The 15,369-nt window shown below is 43.2% G+C and overlaps 1 protein-coding gene and 1 long non-coding RNA gene across 9 annotated transcripts in view; one reads left to right on the plus strand and one right to left on the minus strand.

The window, feature by feature from the left end:
• Window positions 1-15,369, minus strand: part of LOC142804240 (uncharacterized) — a 349,173-nt gene that overhangs the window by 191,130 nt on the left and 142,674 nt on the right. The gene's annotated exons all lie outside the window — the stretch shown is intronic.
• The window catches only part of LOC119170521 (polyamine-transporting ATPase 13A3), a 1,084,416-nt gene continuing 1,070,291 nt past the window's right edge, over window positions 1,245-15,369 (plus strand). For all 6 annotated transcript variants that reach the window (XR_012894535.1, XR_012894534.1, XM_075890967.1 and 3 more), the window contains exons 1-2: window positions 1,245-1,394; window positions 14,575-14,742. Coding sequence is in view for 4 of the 6 variants with exons in the window: in XM_075890967.1 (XP_075747082.1) it covers window positions 1,317-1,394; window positions 14,575-14,742 (246 nt within the window). In the remaining 2 variants the exon portion in view is untranslated. The remainder of the gene's footprint in view (window positions 1,395-14,574; window positions 14,743-15,369) is intronic.

Consider the following 15,369-nt stretch of genomic DNA (forward strand, 5'->3'; position numbering starts at 1 on the left):
TATGCACAGCGATTACTTCACGAAACGCGATGATAGAAGCAGATGGCCTACCAAAAGAAGGTTCATTGTCAAGCCATCTCATGTCAGGCATATAAAAATAACCGCCAATCAGCCAGTCATACTTACTGTAGAAAGAAACTTCGGAAGGTATGCAAAGGACTCAGGCGATGTAGCAGGGGAGCGTTAAAAATGACCACCTGTCAGTAATTGTCTTGCTTTAAATTAGATAATGCACCAAAACTGCTGGTTATAATTACTTGGTGTTAACACAGGAGAGATTGCAAGCGTGAATTACAAGAAGATAGATACCACCGCGATGCGCATTGTGATGGAAATGGTAGATGCCACAACTGTAAAGGCACTGCGGTTTGTTATTTCCTCTCTTGCGTTCGCATAGTCTTACGCTGTGTTAAATTATGTAAAAAACATGAAACCTAAGTGAAAGTAGTTTTGAGCTACCTACAGATTTGTCAAGCCAAGACTCCATACCAGTAATCACGTCAGGTTTGGCTGAACAGGCCAGAGAAGCAAAATCATTGGTCTTGTTTTTACGCTTGAGCAGTTCATGTCCAAAAGGATAAGCTCTGTATTTGGACCAACAGAACCTTCACTGACAGCACATCTCATTGTAGGGGCCCTGCAATACTTTTTTAAGCATGGCCAGAAAACGCTGCCGATCAGTAGTAGGGCCTCCCAAGCACATGCGAGTCGAATATTAGATTGATGCACGTGGCCTGCACTTCACAATAAATTGTGAGTCCGCTAAGAAGACACCTCTTTCTGTTTGTAAACAGTGTGACGTCACTGCGGGCACCCCGCCCACCATACCATCTCTCGGAGCAGGCGCTGGTTGGCAAGAAAAGTTCCCGAGCCTTCCACCACGGCGTCTCTCATGATCATATGGTGGTTTTGAGACGTTAAACCTCACATATCAATCAATAATCATTAAAAATAACATTGCCTTACATTCGTAGGTTGCTTGTTATCACTTTTCGAGCTTGTTAAAATATTCTCTGTCTAACATTGTATCCTGTAGAGGTCCTATATGTTAAAGCATTCGAATATTCAATTTTTTATCGAAAATGCTTCAAATACGAATTATGTACAAGTCATATTGTTAAGTTTGAATTTTCGCAACATCTTCGCTGAAATAAGCGCAATAGCATGTATCACGCAGCCATCGCAAAACTTTACAAAGAGTGATTTCTGCCTGTGTGACACCGTTTTCCTTCCCATCAGCTTCAGAATTTGCAGGATACGAAAGGCGTCTATCGAGCGGAGATTGAGAGCAAGAGGCTCCGCGCTGATACCGGAGCATGGTGTATGAGGTCCGGCCGGAAGACGAAATCCTTGGCTTCGCCGCAGTCATTCGCGAAGGCACTGATGAGCCCTTGGTATATATTCCTTGTTTTTATGCACACTTTGCGACCATTTCTCTATGGGTGACATCATATAAATGTAAAGAGCACGGTTGATCCCTCCGACTTAGGAGTCGGTATGACACGAAAGTAAAACGTCTCCGTACAAAAGCAATTTAGTGCTTACAATACATTCACAAACACCTTACGCGGGCATCGGTGTTTAGTTCGCCTCTCTTCCACCACGTGTCCCATAAGTTTTACCTTTTGGAATCTCGCGCGATGTAAAGAAATGCGCCACAGCGAAAAAAAGAAACAAAAAAAAGTTCAGAGCGTTGCTTGGTTTAGCGCCGATCGTCGTCAACGGCGACAGGGATAAGGCCGGCTAAGTTGTAACGTTAAAGAGGTTTGTCGTTCCCTGATTTCACGGCAATGAATCGTTCGACGCTTTAGCGAAAAAAAAGCGTTGCTCTACTGCACCGTAAACTTTCAAATGGTATCCAAAACGTGTTTCTTTTATTGTTAAGAGTATAGGTTATACGCACTTTACTTCTCCGGTTCCCGACGTAGAGAAGAAACCATGATTATGCTGGCATTGTGGCGATGTCAAGCAAAATCATATTCACTGTGTCTAGCTAAACCAATGTGACCATAGCCAAGCCTTATAAAGCCAAATGAGCATTGTAAATTCATATGAGCATAACTAAGCTAACGAATTGACACTGTAGTAAGCGACAGGTCGAGTTGAGATTCTCGCACGCTTATAGTCATGCCAGCAAGGTAAGAAGTGTGGATACTCGGTAAGATGTGTGGAGCTTAGTCGAATGCTATTTAAGACTGAGCTTCTCTAGTGCTAACTTCGTAAATTAGATTAATAAGCTTCTGGTACATGAAATGCAAACATATCAATAAGAAGCCTCGAGTATGCAAATTAGGCGTACTTGTTATTTAGAAAAGTAAGACACTGGGTGCGGTGATTGCGAAGAGACTCTCAATGGAACTCGATCAATACCTAGCCAATACTCGCAAATTGCTATGTCATCGCGTGAACATTTTGTGCGTGGGCGTGGGAATAAACGGGTGCCAGGTCAAGCCTCTGCCCGCCAGGGCCGACTATTTTTGCTTTGCCCCAGCCTTCCACGACTCGGCGAAAAATTTGCACATTTTTACCCCGTCAAATGCCTCGGCTGATGGAAGATCTTGAAGAGGTTGGCACACGTTTCGTTTCTTTACAGTCGAATGGTTACGACGATAATTATAGCGCAAAAACAGAACGACGACAAAGAGACAAGAAGGACACAAGCTCTAAGTAACCTTTCAGTATGCTGACTTTCAAGTTACTTTGCTTGTAGCGTAGGTTAACTTGGCGTCGGAGTGTTTCCTCAAGCTTTTTTTTAGTACTTATCCTTCCATGCTTCACAAAAATCAGTTGTACGTCTTATATTATTTGTCAGTAGATTTCAGTTAAAAAAACGCGATGTGTGCGGGAGAGATGCCGTGGCAGAAGGCCCCACAGATCGATGACGTGGGGTAAACGTGCTTTCAAATCTTGACACACGGGCTTCTAGCAGATTACGTCCATACGTCCATCAAAATGTGGCTACTGCGTCCTAGAGTGGGTCCCGCGAACTAACACGATGTTACCCATCGTAAGACTTAAAGTGGAAAGTACGGCTGCGGCAGCAGTTTTGATGAATGTGAAAATCATTGAGGGCCATGTGCCTAAATAAGCGGCCCGTCGAAGGATCTCGTGTGCTCGCTCCAAATTTTCAGATATTTTCACTAGAGCTCTCATAATCGTACATGGTCGTTTCGAAAAGCTAAACCCTAACTATTACAGTGGTTATGAAGGACAAGGTCATTTGGAAGGTGTTGGCTCGTGGTACGCACAAATCGGCGCAAAGTACACATGATCACTCACGCGTTCTACCGCTATGAATCTGCCATTTACTTGGCTTTTCTCATCAAAGTACAGAAACAAAGAAATACCTAATGAAATAAAGGTACAAGGAACGTATTTCTGCAGCACTTTACATTGGGACCAACACGTGCACTTTGTTATATAAAAAAAACTTAGCCGTATCAGAGGCATGCTTGATAGTAACACATATCGTCCACCAACATCCGTAATAGCATTAAACTGCCACTCGCTATTAGAAACACTCAATATTACGCTGAACTCGTATGGGGTACTACCACTGAATCAAATCTTAGGAAAATACACTTATTAAAAAGAAAATATAGCGCATAGTAGCAAATGTAGCATACCAACATCACACTGAGGACCTCTTTAGGCAGTACAACATCCCCACTATCTTTTCCTTCTACAACCATTTCCTACTTCATGTATGGCACTACAATATAAATACAGAAAACCGCATATTGAACAAAATAGCCCGTCTAGCGAAAAACACAGCAGCCTATACCACCAGTCACAGTGAAGTATTGTGTATACCCCACTCACGAAACAATTACTGGGTGCAAATGTTAAAAAAACAAATTACCTAGATCGCTTAATTCCTTTGAAAATTCTGGTTTATTACATCCCGTAACGTGGTTTCCATTAGCTGCAATTATTCAGTCACTCGCTTAGCATTTTTTTCTTCTTTTTTATTGCTTCAATAAAATGTTGTAACACACAGTCGAAAAGTAGACTTTAATAAAAAAAAGCTAGAATGGGCAAACATGTGCCGCACAAAAAAAAAACAAGTTAGAGAAAAATGTTCAAGTACAAACACTTTGGCTTCTTCCAAATTCTGCACCTTGTCTTCTCCTATCTCACGCAGCTCGAACGTGCCTGAGATGTCTGTGTCGATGCTAGTAGTCCTCACCAGCGCATTGCTTGCTCTGTATCGCTCGCACACCACAGGCAACATTGAGGGCGTAGCAAATGACTAGTGCTCGAACTTTAAATGTATCTTGCGTCAGTATCCCCCTTCCAAAAATGCATCGTACCGATTCTAGTTTAGGTTCTAGGCCGATATTGTATATTAATTATACCGGTACTAGCAGATATCATCCAGTGGTGTTGCTTCATTGCTCATTGTCTTTCATAGATTGGCTGCATTCGAATAACGTTCGCACTTTCTGTGCAATGCCGCCATATGAATGATGTTACTTTATCCTCCGGGACAACTTTATAGTTCAAAGGACCAAGCTGGCGAAGCCCCTTGTAGAAGCCAAAATAACGTCGAGGTAGCTTTTCAGAGGGCCCACGTACACGTACGCCTGTCCATGCCCATAATTTGTCTCCAGTGCGTACTTGACGTCTCTTCGTCGCAAGTTATGCCTTTTAGCATCGCCTTTTTCTTGCTGTTGAATGCGATGTCGTGCCAGCTGCCCTGCTTCTTCAGCTCTTTTACGTAGAGTCACTGGTGCTATGGTCCTGGTCGGAGTTATCATCGACAGGTAACATTGCATCTAGGGGCGTTATGACTGTTCGTTCGAAAACGATTTGAAAAGCTGTCATTCGTGTTGTCTCCTGCACAGTGGTATTGTATGCGAACGTTGTGTACGCTAATATTATGTCCCAAGTTCAATGCTCTGCGTCGACGTACATCGACAACATGCCAGTTCTTCTGTTGAGTCATTCTGTCAATTCATTCGCTTGTGGATGTTACGCCGTGATATTCATATCACTTGCGTGTCAATATCATTATGTAACTTGTCAGGTCAGCTGTAGACGCTGTTCCCGATTCGTGATTAGCACAGTAGAAGCTACATGCCACAGTACAATGTTGGTCACAAAAATTCGGCTACTTCCACAGCCGCTCCCTGAACAAGCGATGCTATCTCTGCATATAAAATTGAACAATCCTTTCCAACAATGATGTATCGCTTCTTTGATAACGACGTGGGAAATGGGCCAAGTAAATCCATTCGCACTTGTGCGAAAGGGGCATCTGGTGGTGCTATAGGTTGAAGGAGACCAGCTGGTTTCACTGGTGGTATTTTGCGCCTTTGGAAATCTCGCCAGGTTCTTACGTAGTGCTGCACAGAATTCAACAACTTTGGCCAGTAGTATTTCGTGCGAATACGTGCCAGCGTTCTGCTCACTCCCAAATGTCCTGCTGATGGATCATCGTGGCATGCTTCCAAGATATGGTGTCGTAGCGCTGTAGCAACGACAAAGTGGAATTCCTTCAGACCGGGTTCGAAATTTCTTCTGCACAAGCCGTCATTTCGGAGAATGATCAACGAAAGGCTTCAAGAAAAAATACGAGAAAGTCAGCGGGTTGTCCCTTGACCCCCTTCGAGTACTTAATCAGCAGCGCCAACTCAGAATATGATTTTGCTGCTGTGCCATCTCTGATGCTGTGACAGCTCCCAAAAAGGAACGTCTTGTTCGCTTTCCATAGAGGTTGCTTCCGTAGAATCAACCGGAGCATGAGACAAACAGTCAGCATCACTTCGCTTGCGATTAGACTTATAGACAATGGTTATGTAATATTCCTGCAGTCATAAGCTCTATATCACAAGACGTCCTGACGAGTCTTTGAGATTTGCCAGCCAGCACAGTTAATGGTGATCACCGATGGCTCAAAAAGGTCTTCTGTATAAGTATGACCTAAACGTGCTTATTGCCCAAACAACCGCAAGGCATTCTTTTTCTGTCGTTGAGGAACTGACCTCAGCCTTCGAAAGTGTACGACTAGCGTACGCAATGACCCGTTCTACACCATCCTGCTACTGAAAAAGGATGGCCCCGGAGGCCCAAGTTGCTAGCGTCAGTGTGAATGCGGTCTCGGCTTTCTCTCTAAATTGTACGAGGACTGGATGACTCTGAAGGCAGAGTCGGAGCTGATCGAAGGCATCGTCCTGTTCAATCAGCCAAGTGAGAGGTGCGTCTTCATTTGTCAGTCGCATTAGAGGTTCGGCGATCTTTGAAATATTTTTTTACAAAGCGCCGGTAATAGGCGCAAAGTCCTAGGACCATCTAACTGCCTTTTTGTTAACTGGTTTCGGGAATTTTCGTACTGCCATGGTCTTCTCAGGGTCCGGGTGAATACCTTCAGCACTGACAACATGCCCAAGAAAAAAACAGCTCTTTGAAGCCGAAGTGACATTTCCGTGGCTTTATAGTCCATTTCGCCAAACTAAGAGCTTCAAGCACAGATCGCAGTCGTTCGACATGCTGCACAAAGGTAGCCGAAAAAACCACAACATCGTCAAGAAAACGAGGCAAGACTGCCACTTCAGTCCGTAGAGCACATTGTCCATCATCCGCTGACTTGTAGAAGGAGCGGAACAAAGGCCGAATGGAAGTACTTTAAATTCGTATTGCCCGCCCGGTGTCACGAATGCAGTTTTCTCACGATCTCGTTCCTCCACTTCTATCTGCCAGTACCCACGTTTAAGGTCCAAAAAAGAAAAAAATCTTCGTATCTCGTACTCTATCGAGAGTATTGTCAATCCTGAGAAGAGGATAAACATCTCGCTTAGTGACGGAGTTCAGCCTTCAGTAGTCTATACGGAATTGTAAGGACTGGTCTTTTTTCTTTACGTGTATTACCGGTGGCGCCCATGGACTCGCCGACGACTGAATTACATCGTCTTTAAGCACTTACTCAGACTGGTTTCCATTAGCTTCTTTTTCTTTTAGTGACAACCAGTAGGGGTGCTGGCAGACGGGTCTCACTGATTCGTCGACTATGATGCGGTGTTTGTAATGGAAGTTCGTCGCACTTTGCATGACGTGAAAAAGCACGCAGCAAATTTTATTACGATGTTTCCTATTTGTCTCTTCTCGCGTGGCTATAGTCGTTGGTCTATGTAGTGGATGCCAGTACTGAATTCACGTCTTGAAAAATGGGTGGTGACCTCTCTGAGGTGCTGAGCTTCGCAACTTGGACGAATTCGTTTAGAGTTGAAATCAATGTACCCTTTGCAAGGTGCTGTACTTCACTCTCAAAGTTTCTCAGCACGACGTTAGCACATCCTTCACGAAGTTAGACGAGGCCCCTTGCCATGCAGATTCCCTTTTCGAGTATGAGCGCAATGTTGCTGTCAGCGAGCCTTTTACGGTCACTAAACGCATTGTTTCTTAACCGGACAGCTACGCTTAACATTGGAGGTACCGCCACAACCTCGTCCACATTACACAGGTCATTGACTTTTTCTTCTGTTTCGAAAGTTGCGATCGCGTGCTTGGTTGAAAACGAGACGCATGATTCCGGCAAGTTAATTACAGCATCAGTAGCCTTGACGAAGTCCCTACCGATAATTACGTCTCTAGAGAATTCCGGCAGCATAATCCAACTGACAACGTATGTGAAACCCCTTCTTCCGGTTCTTGCGGTGCACGTTCTAGTCTGGCTGATTAGGTGTCCCCCTGCGGTGCAAACTTTAGGCCTATCCCATGGAGTCAGTACCTTGTTGAGTGTTTCGGCGAGCTCACTACTGAGAACAGAGTAATCCGTACCCGTATCTACCAGTGCGCTCACTTCATACCTGTCAACAAACACAAGCAAGTCGGAAACGACGTCATGATTGCTGTATCGGCATATTAGTTCGTCGTTATTACGCGGAGTCTACGATGGAGGTTCTGGTTCAGCATCGGCAGCGGTCTTACCTCCACATGTCACTGGCCCTAGTTTTCCCGACTCGGGCTTGGTGAATGGCACCTTGCAGTGGGAGAGGCTGATGATCGACGTGGACTCGATGACCGATATCTCAACGGTGCTGTCGAGCGAGGCTCATATGGCTGAAAGTCACGAGAGTACTGAAGAGACGACAGGTACTGCTCGATCTCGAAAGGGCGCTCCCTGTTCCGAGGCTTCGTGCATTCACTGCGAATCCCCGAAGCCCTACCTGGCGGTACTGGCACATTCGATGCAGGTGGCCGGCCTCTCCAGAGTGGTAGCAGAGAGGTACCCTGTCAGTCGCGCGCCTTATATCAGTCTTCCTTGGTCTCCTATCCGGTGGTGGGAGCGTGTTTGGTGGTGCAGTGCTGTACACTGAAGTGGCTGCGATGTCCCTACGCACAGGGGGTCCTTGCAGTAGAGCGTTGTCATATGAGACTCTTTGCAATAACGATGGTGAGACTTGTTTCTGGGCATACTGCTGACGTTCGCCAATGAACTGGAGATCGCGAACCGCCAGTCTGATTTTCTCACGCATGACTTCGGACAGTGACAACACAGGTGGAGCACTGTGGTCGAGTTGCTGCCTCTGGAGCTACTCTCGCACCATAGACCTCACGAGTTCACAAAAAGCTCTATGCTGTTTCCCAAGGCAGTGGGTGCTGCATCAGATCCTGATTGTACATCCTCGCCTGTTGCTGAAGCGTTCTTTCCATTGTGGCCACCTCCGAACGGAACTCCGCGAAGGTGAACGGCAGATCTCTAACCAAACCAGCAAAAAGTTCCCGTCTTACGCCTCGCATTAGATGGCGAAGCTTTTTGTCTTCGCTCATGTTAGGGTCTGCTCGGCGGAAGAGACAGTTCATGTCCTCCACATAAATGACCACGCTTTCATTGTTCCAGTAGTTACATGCTTGGATAGCGGTCTTGGTTCTTGCGTTGCGATCCATACTCGGGTAGGTGGCAAGCAGCTGTCGTTAAAAGTCATCCCAGGTCGAGATGGCAGCATCGTGGTTTTCGAACAACGTTCGTGAGGAATCCTCCAACACAAAATAAACACGTTGTAGCTTCCGAGCAGCATCTCAGCCATTGACCCTCCCGATGCGCTCAAATTTCTCGAGCCAGTTTTCTGCGTCTTCGTGTGCGTCACCGTGAAAATGCTCGGGCGTCATCAGTGGATATGCTACAATTTGTGCTGGCGCGTCCTGAGATGTCATCTCTGTAGCGTCTCCGCTGGGAACTGCGACTTTTCTTGTACAATGCAAAGCGGAAAACCCGGGGTCCTCACCGCATAGGTGACGGCTGCTGGGCTGGTGAACAGGTGTCAGCTCGGTAGGCCTGAGTTTCCTTTGCTCTAAACTATCTTCTCCAGGTTCAGAAGAGGTTCAGTTCATACCCTGGCTCCTCCATAAGATTTGTCACGCACCATTGCAAAGCAGAGTTCAATGAAAATAGCTAAAACGGGTAAACTTGTGCCTCTCAAACAAACAAGGTAGAGAAAATTGTTTACGTTCAGAACACCTTAGCTTCTACCAAATTCGGCACCTCGTCTTCTTCTCTCATCCAGCACAGCCTGAACGTGCCCCAGTGTGAACGTGCAACAGTGTTACCGGTAACGCGTTACTTTTTTCAGCAACTACTTAACGCACTCGTTGCTCTTCAAGAACAGTAAGGGTAATACGATTAGGATGTTGTAGGTAGCCGGCGAATCTGTTTCCCCACCGTGGTCTCTCTTTGCTCATTGTATCGAACTAAGGCCTTTTTCGGTTGTTTGTGTTTTTCAAACAAGTCTGGCATACGAGTTCTGTACCAATGAAAAACAAAAAAAGAAGTCCTGGCGCCTGCTTCCTGAAGATCAACGAATCACGCAGAAACAAAAGATCAAATTTGTTATCATCAACATTTCTTTTAGTTTATTTTAACGCTATTGAAGCTGAGACTTGTGACGACCGCTTCCACCTTTTTTAGATGGGCCGCAACGTCGTCTGAAGAGGTCACAGTACCATCCAGGTAACAGACATTCGTCTGCCACTTGAAGCTGTGAAGGGTATCGACCATGTGTCCGAATGTTGCAAGCAAGTAGCATAGTCCAAATCTCGTCACACTGAATAAGCCACCGGATATACCGAAGGCTGGCGTGGAGTGACCAAGTTCAGCTATCGGGAGTTATAGAAGTGTCAGCGCAACAAAAATTAAAAAAACTATAAAACTCATTGCCGGTGGTCGTGGCGTCGTCTATACAAGGCTAGGGATAAATGTCCCAATATACGTTTGATCTTGTTCTCAAGTCGTAATGACGTCGTAGTCCACGCAAAAAACTAGGTATTTTAGCCGTCTTTTTCTATCTTCCTTTTTTTGCACAACTTTGACAGGTAATGTTAATCGGCTGCTCGAGGTTTGTATGACGCCGTGTTGAACCATGTCGTCACCTAACTTTGGTCTTCAGAATATTAAAGAACGTTTTGTTCTGAAAAAATTCAAATGACAATGCCTTTTCCTGTGATGTTAGAAACTTATTATCTCAAAAGTTGTGGCATCATGTCAATTCCTTCCTAGTGGATCCGCTTTGCCAAATCCTCGGCTATACTTAACAAATTAAAATGCTCATAATAATTCATTTGGCTAGGAAGAAAGTTTGTGAACATTTATTTGTTAGGTCACTATGCCTTTCATTTTCATGTGTTACTAGTAATTTTCACCTCTTCACGTAGACCAGTTAATGAGCTAACATTGTACAGTATACGGCAACCAACTTTCTTTCGCTGAGGCATTAGTATTCTTGGTATTGTTTCACACAAGTGTCTGCTTGAATGCTTGTGAAATCAATGAAAAATTTCACATATCAATAAAAAATTGGGCAGATCGCACTTACATTAGGAATCGATGTTATCTGAAGCAAGAGCACAGAAGGTGATTGTGTAGCGACATTTTTACTTTGAACAAAATGCTGCGAAGTGACGCTAAAGATATTGTTACATGAAATTGTTCCCTATCTCATGTCACAATACGTACAAATTCCCACACAGAGATACGTTAAACGGTAACAATTGTCTCATATAACCAGTTGCTTACAGTTGCACAGCAATGCCAACTTCAACATGGATATTAGCAGCATCAGAATCAGTAAGCCCTTATGAAGTGCTGGTGATCGCGAAGATGGTAGCGCTGGACTCTGCTCATAATCTGCTTCAGCAGATTATGCCGGATTAAAGCTGATGTTAACCTGACAAGACGGTGGTACCAAATGAGTAAATATGCAAGGGGTATAAAACTAGATAGCCAGCTGTGCTACCAATTAAGGACGTTTTATTAACACCACAGGTCTATTTCAAAAGTATGTCCGAGACCTGGTGCGGCCCTGTGGTAAAATAATCGACTGCGACGCAGTATTCTGGGGTTAGATTTCAGGAGCTACGCTGGCATTTATAACTTGCATTTATCGGGCAAACGCTGCTGATGTAAGTTTTTACTTAGCGCTCCCGCGTTAGAATTACTGTGATCTGTGCTCGTCGTTCCCTGGTTTATATCAAATGTAAATGTCGTGTGGCACATACTCGCCCCTGGCTATATGCAACACGTCAGACGGAAAGAGTTTGACGACGTACGCAACAGAATTGAAACAATATTCTATATCATGAACCACCAGTTATACTCGTGAACACATGTTATCCTTCCTTACCTATTTTAGTTTACCTCAAGTAAAGGGGTGATGACGAGGCCAACCAGACGGAAGAGCCTAATAAATCATACAGATCGATCGATCGATCGATCGATCGATAGATAGATAGGTATATAGATAGATAGATAGATAGGTAGGTAGATAGATAGATAGATAGATAGATAGATAGATAGATAGATAGATAGATAGATAGATAGATAGATAGATAGATAGATAGATAGATAGATAGATAGATAGATAGATAGATAGATAGATAGATACGCAGAAACTCGCCAATGTTCGCGAAGAAATGCTTCGCATTTGAGACCCCAACGAATGAGGACAAGAACAAAAGACCCCAAAAAATGATTAACAATACCGTAAGAAACAAACTAAAGTAATAATGTAGAAGATAATGTGCACGCATGAACATTAGATATGACTCCTAGAAGATCGAAGGCAAAGATAACACTTTTGAAATATTCAAGAACAGCAACGCTAAACCTACGAACGACAGGTTAACCAGTGCAACACTGTAAATAACAATAAATATGTATGTGTTCAATAGATTCTTTGTTTATTTTTCGCGATACCTCTAGGTTATTCTAATTGTTTATGGTTTGTAGGAAGAAAAAATAAATAAGTTTGTGCTGGTGCTGTATTGCAATAAAGAAAGGGCATCACGATACAACATTGGACGTGCTGTAAGTGTGGACCCATGATTCCATGGGTTAAAAGCAATAAAGACAGAGCATCACGATACAACATTGGACGTGCTGTAAGTTTGGACCAATGATTCCCTGGGTTAAGAGAAAAGCAATTGTTTTCAAGTTGGAAGAAAAATTTAATCCGTGGATTTTCCTTCTAAGTTGTAGTCTGAATTATGGGTTGTTTGATTAGTGCTGTAGGAGAACCAATTATTTCATATTTAGAAAAAACTAACTGCTTGGCATTGAATCATCTAATGATTTTAAGTTAGTATTTGTGCAGGGGCCGGGTTTCATGCGACGCAAGCATATCCGAGTTTTGATCGTATTGGTGATGCGTAAGCCAAACTTTTGGTATCACGATGAGCATGTTTTAGTTTGTTTCTGATGATGCAAAGTTTTTTGAAGGAATAGTTACTGATGACGATGATTTGTGGTGTTCAAAGTCCCAAATCTACCATATGATAAAGAGAGATGCCATGAAGGAAGGCTCTGGAAGTTTCGATCACATGGAGTTTTTAACGAGCACACAAATCTGAGTGTACGGACCTACAGCATTTTCGCCTCCTTCAGAAACGCAACTGCCGCAGCCGGGATTTGAGCCCATGACCTGCGTGCAGAAGCCTATTGCTTTAGTCACGGTACCACCGCGGCGGGGAGAGTTACAAATGCTGTAGATGTGGCTATTTCACCTTAGGTCACTAGTTATTACATTTCCAAGAGTTTTATACTGGTTTAATGTGGTGAGTGTTGTGGATCCTAGGTTGTGAACGAGTACTTTGCTAGGTTTTTTATTACAAACATGTAAACAGTTTTTTCGTGTTCAGCTCCATGCCCCAACACTTACACCATGACAAAATTTTATTAACGTGAGAATTGAGCAATAATTGATCATTAGGCAAGCAAACTTCATTAAGCAACACACAATCGGCTGCAAATTGCCTAACTTGTATTCAACGTAAAAATAGGGGCAAACAATGTATTAGCGATCCTTTTATAGCCCTGCATAATAGCAAGGTTAGGTTCCTATATAGCACAGTATCTTAAGATTTATGCTGTTTGAGAGTACAAGTGGTGTGCTGACCTGCCGTTTTCTTGCTTTTGTGTGGTCGCAGGAGTGTGAAGTTTGAAGTGTTCCTTTTGTATTCATGTTTTCCAATAAAAATTCAGTTACGAGTCAGCCCTGCGGTTTGTTCTTTCGTCACTTATGTCAGCGTAGTCTTGTGCTGAGTTAAGTTATGTTCAAAGACCTTCAAAGCACGCGCATCCAACGCGCTCCTCTCACGCAATCTCGCAACTTCTGACGCAAACATGCAAAAATTCAACTTTGCGGACCGCCAACCGCACACGGTGTATAAAAAATGCATACCGTTTCAAGCCGAACAACATACGTCCTGTAACCTAGTGGTCTGCGCCGCGTGCTCGGGAGCCCGAGGTCGATGTAACGAGGCCCCGCGACGGAATTATTTCTTCTCGTTTCCTCCTTGCAATCTATTATTAAATTTTTAAAACGTTATATTCGTGATGGAAATACGTCAGTGGTGTCGTGGTGGGCGGCGGAATAAGATACTGTCATGGTAAAAAAGGCCTACAATAGACGCGCAACTATAATAACTGTGAAAAGACAACATAAAACACCTACACGCACACACCATTTTTACTAGTAAGCGCTTTCAACGTAAACATCAAGGGCTTTAATTTCTAGATTGTACATGTACCGTTTCTGTGAAACAGACTGAGTATTTTAATATGGGGATATCGTACAGTATTTCCGTTCTCACTCATGCACTGCTTGCACTACCAAGACGTATGTTTTATATTGTCATGCAGTAATTTATATATATATATATATATATATATATATATATATATATATACATATATATATCTATCTATATATATAGATATATATATAGATATATATATATATATCATTTTAGTAATGAACAAACTGGACTTAGTTTAGTTAACCTTCCTACTTTTTTATCTTTTTTTTATGTTTCTCTAACGAACGCCGAATGAAATTGATTGATTGTTTGATTGTCTCGGCGCTTGAGATGTGCTGGTTGCGAATGATGTTTCATTTTTCTTAATTTTGAAACAAAATTTCTGGAGGTGGCGTACGTTGACAATGCGATTTGCAATTTTGAACTTTGACCTAAAGGTATCTAGGTACTATGCACGCTTTTGGGCCTCCTGTTGTACTTTATATTAAACAAAGGGCGAATTCGAGGTAATGCTTTATGCATGTGCTCTCAATATTTTTTCAGGAAATTTACGGCTACTCTTATAGACCATGGAAGTGCAGCCTGTACCGCGTGCTATGTGCACTCACACTCGGACTTTTACCCCTCGTGACGAGCTGGAAGCCGGAATGGTACATTCAGATGAGCTGTACTCCCTGCCAGCTTTCACGCGCCACCGTTGTGGTCATCAAGGTAAGCGTCAACAATATATACGCTCTGTACGTGCGCTATGTCCCCCTCGTACTCGTGTGTACAATTATAAATACCTCTCCGTATGAACCTAAATGTGGTGTGTGCAGTTGTTAAATGACTACCTTGTCAAGAATCATTGTTCTTTAGAAAAACTGTTGCAATTGTTCAAAAAAGATATCTAATTCGTCGCTTTTCATTTGCACCAATGAGTCTTTCATGTCATGTACAAACACGAGGATAAATTAAACGCTGCATGGTATTTCATTGTTTCAGCGTAGGAACAATTATGCTGACTAAAATAGTGTCCCAGCATCCTATTACCAACAAAGAAAAAGTTACGCGATCTGTATCTGTTTTATGGTGTAAAGTCGGTGTAAAGTTCATAATGTATCATGGTGTAAAGACGACGCACAAAAGAAACAAGACACAAGACGAGTGTGTCGTGTTGATATGTTGCATTTACACCATAAAGCTAAACGAACTCGCCCAGTAATGTACACTTCTTTATTGTGATAGCAGTTATATAGACGCCCTCGACTGATTTTCACCGTCGCCGTCATGTGCCACACACATATATATATATATATATATATATATATATATATATATATATATATATATATATAT

Source organism: Rhipicephalus microplus, chromosome 3 (assembly GCF_043290135.1).
Source record: "Rhipicephalus microplus isolate Deutch F79 chromosome 3, USDA_Rmic, whole genome shotgun sequence".
In the NCBI taxonomy this organism is placed as follows: Eukaryota; Metazoa; Arthropoda; class Arachnida; order Ixodida; family Ixodidae; genus Rhipicephalus; species Rhipicephalus microplus.